Here is a 12,083-nt window from a genome sequence, read left to right on the forward strand (position 1 = left end):
TGAATGTGTAAAAATACCTGAAACACATCATCTATTAATGAATCAAGGACTTGGGGAAAAGCCTTTGAAGATAATGCTGGTAGTTATTTATTCTTGTCAATAAATTACATAAATAGTTTCCTTGCCATGCTTAATATTTGTTCAAGATGAGTTCTAGAGAATTTCAAAATAATTTAAAAGAATTGTAACTTGTAATGATTAAAGACCTTAGTATTTATATACTGCATACTTTTTATATAAATCTGCTGTATTTATCACAGTAAAGGATGAAAAGAAAACGGCAGTGCACAGCATATTGTGAGAGTGTGTGTTGTTGACATATTGTCGCTATCACTGTGGGATTATTCTTGGTTTTGTGTGTCTCTGTTGTCTAGCCTTGTCCTGTCTTGATCACCCTGTCAACATGACCACTGCTGCCCTCAGAATAACTGAGGCTATATGTAGCCTCAGTTAATCCTTAAGTCCAGCGCTGCCATCCGTCAGTGAAAGTCCTGCACTGAGACTGAGAGGAGCTTCATGTCCAGACAACATTCAGATTTACCACCACAGCTCTGAACACAGGACATGTCCACTGGGTGAGGAAGCGATTCTGCTTGTACTTAATATTTTAAAATTTTGCATAGTGATGTGTTTTACTGTGTGTGTGGTATGCTGAAGACGGTTCTAATGAGGTTATAGGGTTTTATTTTGGGTTTTTTTTGCATTTCTTATGTCCTTTTCTCCTTTTTAAAAATTTATAACGACATTACTTTTTAAATGTGCAAATTGTGTCGTCTTGAAATATTACAGATCTTCACAAAAAGCTTTGCAGTTCTCAGTTTTGCATTATGGGCAACAGAAGTCTTGCTCATAAAGAGTTAATGGTTATCTGCACCTTCAGATTGTTAGGATTTCTCCTTTTCTGTGTCTTTGCCTTTGTTTCTGTTCACATCACTTCTTATCTTATCTATGCTTGTGCTGGAGTTTGCAGAAGTCATTATTTATATAAACTCCTCAAAGGATTATTTCAACTCACAAACCACAAACGGGCCTTTCTCTTAACCAGACTTTCTATTTGCACAAAAAGCACAACACATTTTATTGTTCGCAAAAGTTTGCAGAAAAAGTGTGAAAAGAGTCCTGTGAGTCTGTGATTGCTGCATGTTGTGAGTAAATAAGAAATAATTAGGGCATGGAGGGGATGAACAACAACTAACAAACAAGGTTAGGTTGATATTTCGAGTTTTTTCGTACGTAAGTTTTAAAAGTTAGTCCTCTGAAGTATGGCTTCAGAGCAATCACTTGAATTTTAATTTTGCTAGTTATTAAAACAAAATCACTGATGTGAAACTCTTATTTTGACACGATGTGCTAAAAGCTGTCCTTTCACTTTTCAGCACATCTCTTTTCATTTTTTCTGTCCCTCCATGAAAATGTGATTTTTCTTTCTCAGTACAGGAGCTGTAGTTTGAAGTATTGTGATTATTCACTGTCTCATTAGTTATCACTGCACCAACCTGAAGTGAACAGTCACTTGTTTTGGTTACGGGCAGTTTTTTGCTAAGACTGCAAAGACTCCTGAGACAGTTAATGTTCATGTGTTTTCAGGGTTACAGGACAAACATTACTTTCTGTTTCTGGGTTCTGGTTCCTGGTTGGATTTTATTCTTATTCATTTCTTGTGTTTGTAGTGTCCCAGTGTTTCTGTCTTTTCCTCTCTGTCTTGCCTTACGTTGGTAGTTTCTCCTCCCTGTGTGTCATCTCACTCATCTGTACTTTATCTCATCGTCTTCACTCACTCCTTTTCCATGTGTGACTTGTCTTCTCTTGTCTGAGTGTCCTTGTTTGCGATTGCCCGCCCTGTCTTAATTGTCTTGTTGTGTAATCAGTCCTCTGTATATAATTAGTCACGTCTTTCATTTTGTCCTTTGTCAACAAGTCTGTTTTGGCTCCCGCTAACTCTTATAATCTGAAAACCTCATACAGATCATAAGAGCCCAATTTTGTTTTACACCTTTGGACTTTTGAAACTGCATTTTTCTCCTTTTACTACTAAAGACCAAATTTACCACATCTTCACGTGACACTTTAATATCATATTGTTTATATTTTACCCTCAACTCTTATGCAGTCAAATAACAACAACATTGCCGGGCTCCTTCTTTATTCCACAAATTCTGGTGCCTACATTACCCACAATGCAACAGTTGCTGCGGCTTTAGTGCAGAAATAAATCTAAAAATATCAAGGCATCCTGCTGTTTTAAAGTCACAAAAATCATATAAGGAGATTTTTGGATATTATTGCATGTTTGTATATTTCAATAACAGAACACTTAAGAACAATTGTGCAACATAATTAAACCCAACATTTCAATAGTTCAACTTTAACTTTTTCAAAAAAAGTGATAAAGGTGATAAATCTTGTGGTGACCTGGCTGCATTATGGTGTACTATATGATTAAATGTTTGCATACAAATAAAGAGATAGCAGTTTTAATCCTACCTGTGTGCCTCCTTTTAGATTTACTATAAATGTTAAAAATCAGTCATTATTTTAGTTAATCTTCTGTTTCTATTGGATTTAAGGCAAAAATGTAACCAGATGCTCGGAAATACCGTAGCATTGTAGTCTTATCAAAAACAAATACAAAGACAGTCAGAAGGTCATAGTTACATCTACAGTGACAGTGTCACCCTGAGGCGTTAGCCAACATCCCACAATCTGTCTGTACAGACTCTAACAAGGCTGGAAAGCCTGCTCCTTTAATGTGTGTCTTAATGAGAGGCAACATTGAACCTCATCGCCACAGCCATAGATGCACTGACTCTTGGTGTGGTCACAGCCAGCAATATTATGCATTAAGATGTTAATATTGTATTAAAATGCAGCAGAACATTTTTGTATGAATCAGAGCTGATGCAAATGTCAACACAGAAGTACTATTCAAAAAAAATCGAAGCAACATATTTGACAGAGGCTATGCAGTAGTACTTTCTTCCAGTCAAAGATCTCAGTATCAAAATCTCGTCATGCCTCTGTTTCTGCTTCAACCTGTCAGCACCATGATGCGTCCTCTAGCTCTTCACCAAAACATCTCTGGGACGCTGAGCTGTGAGTGAGTCAGAGTTAACCACCATGAGCGCTGACACCGTCAGCAGGCCAGAGCTGGAATTGGAGAACAACGGCGAGCTTGCTGACTTGGTGGCAGCCATGAACGTGGCCGCCAACCGTTTAACCCCCCCTAATGGCTACAGGTCGGGTGGTCCAAGGACCACCAACACCAACCGAATTCGCCTCTCAGACAGGAAAATGTCTCTGCAGGAGAGAGGGAGTCGCATGGCCCGACAGCCAACCATTGAGACCAAACGTGTGTCAATCACTGGCGTTGATGTGAGAAATCTTTACATAACTTTCACATAATTTTTAAATAATTTGATATTTTACTGATCAGATAATGGAATTCTATCCTTCATTTATGTAGGACTGTATCCAGCTCAACCAGTATAAACTAAAGGAAGAGATTGGAAAGGTAAATTAAAATCATGATATAGCATATACTCTGGTAATACAGAAGTGAGGGAATGCGATTTATGAACCTTTTTACCTTTGGTGTTTCACTCCAGGGTTCATATGGAGTAGTGAAATTGGCTTATAATGAAGATTCAGAAGAGCACTATGTAAGTCAAAAGATTAAACTATACTGAAGTATTTACATGTCAGTTTGCCTTTATTACCACAATTTGCTTTATTTAATTCATTTAGGCAATGAAAGTAGTTTCAAAGAAGAAGCTGATGAGGCAGTGTGGATTTTTGCGTGAGTGCAAAAGCATTCTTAGTCATAAGTATTAATTCCCTTTTGGCTTTTTTGCTGTGGTTTTAGTGGTTGTGTGTGTATGTATGTGTATACATTCCAGGCCGCCTGCCAACCTCAGGGTCAAAGTCACAGCAGGATCCGTTCCCTAAAGCCGCCTTGCCTCTGGAGAGCGCGTACAAGGAGATCGCCATCCTGAAGAAACTGGACCATCATAATGTTGTCAAACTGATCGAGGTTGGTACGAGGACTCAGTCTTACAATCTCATTGGAAGCTTAGAACAACACAAATAAACACAACAAACATTTCAGCTTTGAATGAAAGTTGTGCTGAAGTATGCACGATATTGAATGCAATAAACACTTTATAATAGAAAAGTCTTTTTCTGCTTTTAATACAGAGTGGAATGCAACTTTGGATTGGATAATATGTTGGATTAAGGTTCAAGCAGAGATGCAGGGAAATGTTGGCTTACACAGAGTCACAGAGTGATTCCCCACAGAAGTGACGTCTTCAACATGCTTCGTATCATGAGCTGTTGTTTGATCCAGGAAAAAGGCAGATATTAGATAGTGTTGGTGGGTGGTTTAAGCCCCTTCGCAATGGTACACACTAATGTATGTTAATATCAGGCTTTTGTCTTGAATTCTCCCAGTGGATTCACTCTGTAGTAATCACTGATATTTATTCTTTCTAGAAAACATGACGAGCAACTTCTAAAGTTGTCCCTGCTGTTGGCAGCTTCAAACCTCCAGCAATGGACTAAAAAGAATCTGCTCACATCTGGTTTTTGTCTTCAGTTGGGTACCATAAACATTAATTGCTGGGTGAAATGATTCTGCATTAGTGACTGGTGTAAGGTCCAACCCCAGTCTGCAGTGATGGAAACATCTCACGGCTGATTTAGACTTCGGCAGTGAATCTTCGTAGAGCTTATGACGTAACCTATGTATGTGGTTGACGCAGTTGCCAGCATGCATCCCTGTGTGTAGTGTTAATTACATTGTGGTCACGGCCCAGTATTTTATGTGGTGCCAGCCACAATAGAAACAAATAAATGAAAAAAAAAAAACTCTGATGTATTTCCCTGGTGGGTCAGGTTTTTTTTTGTGTGTGTGTGTTTTTTTCTCTGGAGGAAAACATATCTATTGCTCAGGTTTTTCCACATCTTTGAACATTCCCTCACATTCACGTCAATCGTTTTTCAAAATCTCCCTTCAAGAATTGTGGACATATTATGCTGAGGCAATGTTGTTATTTTCTTACTGATACACTCAAAAACTGAGGCTGGAAATGCACAGGAGGAGTAAAAAAATAGGCCAATTCAGCCTGAATCAATGAGAGGTGTAGGTACATTTTCAGAGCGCTGGACGTCAGGTTACATTTTAAGATTTTAGAGTGTCTTGGGGTTAAAACGTACCTACAGTGTAGATTTAACAGAGGTTAGTTACCAGGTGAGGGCAGCACTATTGCCTCACAGCAGTGGGTTCAAACCCGAGTACTGACCGCTCTTCTGTGTGGAGTTTGCATGTTCACCCTGTGCCTGAGCACTGGTTGCTCTTGCCAATGAAAAACATGCCAGATTAACTGTGCCTGTGTCATCCCATCATTAATCTGATAATTTACACTTCCTGGTTATATTAATGTAGAAAACCAAAGGCATCTATTTCTTCTATCCCTGTTTGAGTCAGTCTTTGTAAAAGATGTTTAAAAACAAACAACCACTGTAACTGTGTCACTGGCCTTTGTGCTGCTTCCTTGTGCCTAAAATGTGCTTGTGGTGGACAGAATGATAGACTAGAAAAAGACTAAACTTTCTCCACTAGCAATGGGAAAGGAGCCAAAGACTTATTATTTTAATAATGATGATGATGATGATAATAGTAGTAGTAGTAATAATGATGATGATGATGATGATGATGATAATAATAATAATACTAATAATAATAATAATAATATTATAAACATCAGTTACTGTGTCTTCCAGGTGCTGGATGATCCTGATGAAGATGGACTTCACATGGGTAGGCAATAATTTATATTTATTATAATTTATGAATCTATTTTGCCTCAATACTGTTTTCAATAAGAAGGCAAGAAGTCATTAAAATCTCATTTTAATCTGTCTTCAAGCCTTCGAATTGGTGACAAAAGGGTATGTTGTTGTGCTTTCATGTATTCTATTGAGCTCTGAATTGGGATTTTATTGAGTTGGGGATGCCACCATGATGATTAGATACAGCATGACTATTTAATGTACGTTTCTGCTTTTGTGCACCTCTCATGTTGGTCAGACCGGTGATGGAGGTGCCTACTGACAACCCTCTAACGGAGGAGCAGGCTCTCTTTTACTTCAGAGACGTTGTCCTTGGAATAGAGTACTGTAAGTACACAGACTTTCTGACACATTTTTATCTGATTTTACATATCTGTTCAGTTGCATTCACTTCACTCATAAGCCTCAAGGCAGGAATGGGTGAATATCTGTGTCTACAATTTGTTTCCATATGAAATTAAGCCCAAATGATCGTTCCTGTCACAGCTACACATTTCAAAACGATTAGCAACTTAACTAAGTTGACTTTACTAACTGCAAATATGTTCATCATGAGCTTTTACAATATCAAGCTGAGGTGTGTGGAGACCAAAAGCAGTCAGGATCTGTCTCAGATCCAGGAAGACACCCTGGAGAGGAGGAGGTCCTCAATTATGTCTCTTCAGTAGCTTGGGAATGATTCAGTATCCTCCTGGAAAAGCTGGAGGATGTCTTTGGGGCAGTGAGGTCTGGTGTTTCTGCTTTGACAGCTGCCCCTGTGATCTGGGTCAGATAAGCTGTTGGATAATATTTGACTTTTAATTAATTTTAAGCTGTTTTTTAACTTTAGAATATAAAACTGTACATAAATAATAAACTTAACAGGAAAAATGTAAATGTAATGTAAATTAATGTTAAATCTATATTTTTTTGTGCAGTACACTACCAAAGGATTATTCACAGGGACATTAAACCATCTAATCTGCTGTTGGGAGATGATGGCCACGTCAAGATAGCAGACTTTGGTGTGAGCAAAGAGTTTGAGGGGACAGACGCCCTTCTGTCAAGCACAGCGGGGACGCCGGCGTTCATGGCTCCGGAGACGATGACCGAACACGAGCAGAGCTTCAGTGGAAAAGTGAGACGATCTTTTTCCCTATTGGTCATCAGTGATTTAACTATGCTTTGATTTTACATATCAGGCTGTGTTAGTTGAGAGAAAGTATCAAGAAGTGATGCTTAGCGAACCTGCTGAGAGCCTTTCAGTGGTGTCACTGTGATCATTTGTGTTTATTTGCCAGGCATTAGACGTGTGGGCGATGGGAGTCACACTGTACTGCTTCGTCTTTGGGATGGTAAGCATGTTTTGCAGCATGATGCTTGTAGATTAATACACTTTTACATCAGTCGTTTAACATTTGAATCCCTTTTCTTCTATTTTTCCTGCTTTAGTGTCCTTTTTATGATGAATACATAGTTTCTCTACACAACAAGATAAAGAACAAACCTGTGGAGTTTCCAGAGACGTAAGCAAACTGTAGGATTGTTCAGTAGACGATCTCAGATTTTGACTTTCAAGGTTTGTGTAAATGTTCTATGTAGATACATAAGACTAAAATATAGTAGGACCAGTATGGGTTAAAATCATAGTTTCTTATAGATTCATTGAATAGATTTCTCCTGAGATCAGGCAAGAAATGGGAACAAATCAATTTGCTTTTGGTCTCTGATCATTTATTTGACTATAATTTGTTATTTTCTTTATTCATAAGTGTTTTATCAAATCTAGTTAAAGGTAAGGAGTCAGTAATTTGTGTTTTTACTTTAATTCATTTATCTTCTGTCAGCTAGCTGTTTTTTTCATCGGCGCTTTAAATATTTTATAAACTTGTGCTCACTTGTTTAGCATTTTGGAACTTACTGACATTCAGTCTATAATGATTTGATATTTAATATTATTGTATAATATAATATTATTCATCAGTAGCTTCATGTCACATGTTAACATACCTAAATGTGTTTAATTCCTATCCACTTATTTTTCTGACTCTTTTATTTTGACAGGCCATTAATAAGTAATGAACTGAAGGAGCTCATTGAAAGGATGCTGGATAAAAACCCTGAAACAAGAATCACCATCCCAGAAATTAAGGTGAGAAGGAAAATCTATCACATCTACATCCTAGAATCACAGAAACAACATCAATTATAATGAACATATGTGGTCCGGATGCAGCTCCATCCGTGGGTGACAGAGAACGGTGCAAATCCTCTCCCTCTGGAGGAGGAGCACTGCACGGTTGTTGAGGTCACTGAGGAGGAGGTGCAGAACAGCATTAAACTCATCCCCAGCCTCTCCACTGTGGTGAGTCGCACACATCTGATTGATCATGCAAAGACCACAGTACCTGAAGCCAGCTGCAGGTACTGTGGTCTTTGCAAAAAAAAAAAAAGTAATGTATTGCGTGGCTGTAATTTGAATGTGTTAAAGTAACGCAACAACAACAATGAAAAGAAACAAAAACATCTCATCTGCATGTTTTAAATGGTAATCTGGTAGTAGAACTCAATTACTTCAGTCCTTTATGCTTCAAAACCACACAAGAGAAAAGAGAGAAAGCACACAAAAGTAACGGTAAAATGGTTAAAAAAATCAGTGGGTTATTATGATTTTGAAGTGCTCAGACCTCCTGCCTCCAGAAGCATGCATTAGAAGACATATTGCATGCTTAACAATAAGAATTGCTGTAACTGGGATAATTTTTTAAAATTAATTTTTCATTATATAATAGAATTAAAAACTAAGATTTGCAGCTCAACAGTTTACCAAAAATGTAAATCAAATGGGAATTCGCTGATACTCTCTCTGATGTCCCTCAGATTCTTGTGAAGTCCATGCTGAGGAAGCGGTCTTTCAGTAATCCCTTTGAGTGTCAGGGCAGACGGGCGGAGAGGTCCATGTCTGCCCCTGGAGGTCTTCTTACGTAAGTAGCCTACTCTGCAAATCCTGCCTGCGCCGCTCTGCCAGACTGCCAGCTCTGCGATTAGGCCTCTAACAAAGCAAAGCAGCGAGCAGATGCTTGGATAAAAATAGATCAGTTCATATGTAGAGTCTCTTTCACATATTACACATAGGAGATCTACAGTTCCAGCATATCAAGAGCATTAATCTTCAAATACCGAGTAGCTCTTACACTGTATTTGTTGTGTCCTTAAACGAGCAGCAGGCAGATAAAAGCATTTGTCCTCTCCTGATAAGCTAAGTGGGAGCCCCCGGTGGCAGCGGTAGTGGCTGCGCTGCTTTTGTTTTCCATTAACGGTCTGTGGGGGGCACAGCTAATTACACCTCCATGAGAAGAGATGAGAAGCTACATCCTCCTCCACACTTACCCAGCTACCAGCAGTACTACAGCACAGAGCTGCAGTCTCCCACTCAGCAAAATATGTGAAGCCCATCTGACACATGTGATGAGTAAATGCTGAAATCTTCTGATAATTTGAGCTAATAATGGCAACACTTTTTAAATCAAATTAAAGGCAGAAATATTCCACACTCTGAAAGGTATTGATTGGCGCTCCAGCCAGCTTAAAGAAGATCAAAACTTTCTAGATTGATCTTCTTGGAGGGATGACGTAGTGCGGCACTTTGATCCAGGTCAGAATTAACTTCATGTTTAGCCTGAGCCAGGTTCATCTTCCAACTCATTATCATAGTATAATACTAACAATGGGGGGGGGGGGGGGTAGCCATTTTTTAAAATTCCAGCATAAATTACAATATATTATTAATGGACGATCACAGAAGTAGATTTATTCTGTTTCTTAGTCTATTGCTTGATTTTATTTTGACTGCTTGTACGCGCAAGTTTTTCAGTCATTGGAAAAAAAACCTGGTGGGCAAAAATAGCTTAAAAAAGTGATCTTATTCATCTTATTTACGTATAACAAAAAAAAAAAATGAATGAATTGAACTCACTGATCTTTTTCTGCAGAGAACATGTCTATCAGTAAAATATGAAGCACTAGCCAGCAGCAAAAACAGCTACCATCACTCAAAATCTGGATAACAGCACCTCACAATCTTACACAGTAACACAATACATGTAAAAACTGAAATGTAAAAACAAAACTTTGCAAATGAATGACTTTCATTCTACACATAACACACCCAAAATCCACAACACGCTCTTTTGTACAGATTGAAAGAGTTGTCGCTTAAAGATTAAGGCTACAATTAAGATCAGCAGTTCCTGCACTTCTCTTGTATTTATGCTAAGCCAGTATCAGGCTGTAGCTTCACATTCATAAATATAAACAGACACATAGCTGTCATCAAATTTTTGATCTAACTCTCAAGCAAAAAAGCAATTTTCCACAAAATTTCTGTCCACAACCAACTGCTGCGTTTCTAAAGTAAAATTTGTGTTTGTCATAAACTGCATTACAAACTTTAAATCCTGGCCTCTTACGTCACATCTCCTTCTTACAGTGGTTCTTGGGGCTTACTGGGGTCTTCGTCTCACCTTCATCCTTCCTTGAGGTAAATTTTTAAGCATTTAGGCTGAGCTCAGATGCTTCATACTTAGTGGAGCTCATCGGTTGTTTGTTCAACCTTAAGAGGATTTAGGAGGAACAAGACAACACAAATCTCTCAGCAACGAGCTGTACCAAAAATAAAAGGACACATGGCGTTGTTGACAACTGCTTTGTGTTGGCTTTTCCTCCCTCTTGCGTCCTATTGAGGTTGATGTTGGGGGGCAAGTGATAAGCTTTGCTGTGAAGGACGAGTACGCCATAACATTTCTAGTCTAGTGTGACCCCTCCTCCCTCCTCTTCCTCACATGCAATCTCACAGCTGCACCTTCAACGACATGACTGAGCGTTTGTCGCCTGCAGGAAAGTCAGCAGAGAGGGAAGCAGAGAAGGAGAGTTGGAGGACTTGTATGAAGATGAAGCTTTTACAGAGAGTGCTGATTAATCTGGCTCACATGGATTTAAAACACAGAAAGTATGTTTTTGTACATTTATTTGTGTCTTTTTCGCTTAATTCTTTTGTTCGTTGTTGCTTTTGACATTAGAGGAGAAGATTGTGGTCATTTTGTAAATTTACTGAATGTTCAAGTAAAGATTTGTAGTGCATGAAAATACAGAAAAAGATGATATTATCTTCCATCCGGGCTTAAAAAAGTAAATATACTCCATGAAGATGAAGATAGTTTTACATTTTCCTACAGCTGTTGAAGATAACAAAATATAAACTATTGAAACAATGACTGAATCACGTTTCTTCTGTCACGTTTAGTTTTGTTGCGTTGACTATTAAACACTAGATGGCAGCCTTGAGAAAACCTATTATTTCATAATGACTTTTATTTGAATGTTACTAGGTTGACGGCATTAAACTATCAGTGGCTGCTACAGCTGTGCACGCATGAATGCACACTTCTTCATTACCACTATTTCTAATGATTCTGTATATCGGCTGCTCTTCATGCTTTTGACCAGTAGAGGGAAGCATTATGCAGCAATTATACAAACTCAAACTCAACAACCTGCCCTGCTGAAGGACCCTTAAGCTATAAACGATTTAGCACCATGGACACTGCTATAACAATCAGCCGCAGATCCACCTCACCATTACAGTAGTTCAAAAACAGCTTTCTAAAATTTTATACGGTTATATGAGTGCTGAACTGGACACTTTATTTTGGACATATAAACGTGAATACAGTAATTTCTTTGTGATCCATTATATAAATTTGCTGTAAATTGATCATCTAAGAAAAAATGATTCTCTCTATATTTTCAGCTTAAGGATATATATATGTGTGTGTGTGTGTGTGTGTGTGTGTGTGTGTGTGTATATATATATATATATATATATATATATATATATATATGTATGTATGTGTGTGTGTATATATATATATATGTGTGTGTGTGTGTGTGTGTGTATATATATATATATATATATACACACACACACATATATATATATATATCCTTAAGCTGAAAAATATAGAGAGAATCATTTTTTCTTAAATGATCAGTCACATTTATTTGCCACTGTTAAGATGTTTTATCCGGAGTGTATTATATCACAACCCTCCTCTCTTCTTGTGCAGCAAAAATAGATGTTTCAGTAGTGAGGACGAGGCGTGATGCTGCAAAATTTAAAATCCCTGAGCAAGAGTGCCACTGCCAATCACCACCACAGCTTCACAGTAACAGCACAACGCCCTGATCAGCACAGA

At 38.1% G+C, this 12,083-nt stretch overlaps 1 protein-coding gene across 2 annotated transcripts; it reads left to right on the plus strand.

The window, feature by feature from the left end:
• The first annotated feature begins 404 nt into the window (after positions 1–404).
• On the plus strand, positions 405–11,167 carry camkk1b (calcium/calmodulin-dependent protein kinase kinase 1, alpha b). Of its 2 annotated transcripts, XM_040037398.1 has the most exons (17): positions 405–575; positions 3,041–3,372; positions 3,464–3,511; positions 3,606–3,659; positions 3,745–3,796; positions 3,897–4,030; positions 5,782–5,818; positions 5,928–5,949; positions 6,089–6,177; positions 6,768–6,967; positions 7,131–7,184; positions 7,282–7,355; positions 7,894–7,981; positions 8,066–8,194; positions 8,710–8,813; positions 10,319–10,369; positions 10,726–11,167. In XM_040037398.1, the coding sequence occupies exons 2-17, from the start codon at positions 3,118–3,120 to the stop codon at positions 10,805–10,807; spliced, it is 1,473 nt and encodes a 490-aa protein (XP_039893332.1). In that variant the 5' UTR covers positions 405–575; positions 3,041–3,117; the 3' UTR covers positions 10,808–11,167. The 2 variants fall into 2 exon arrangements, with proteins under 2 accessions (XP_039893332.1, XP_039893333.1); XM_040037399.1 differs by lacking the exon at positions 10,319–10,369.
• Positions 11,168–12,083: the final 916 nt, after the last annotated feature.

The sequence above is a fragment of the Simochromis diagramma genome, unplaced genomic scaffold (genome assembly GCF_900408965.1).
Source record: "Simochromis diagramma unplaced genomic scaffold, fSimDia1.1 OVJJ01000463.1, whole genome shotgun sequence".
Lineage (NCBI taxonomy): Eukaryota > Metazoa > Chordata > Actinopteri > Cichliformes > Cichlidae > Simochromis > Simochromis diagramma.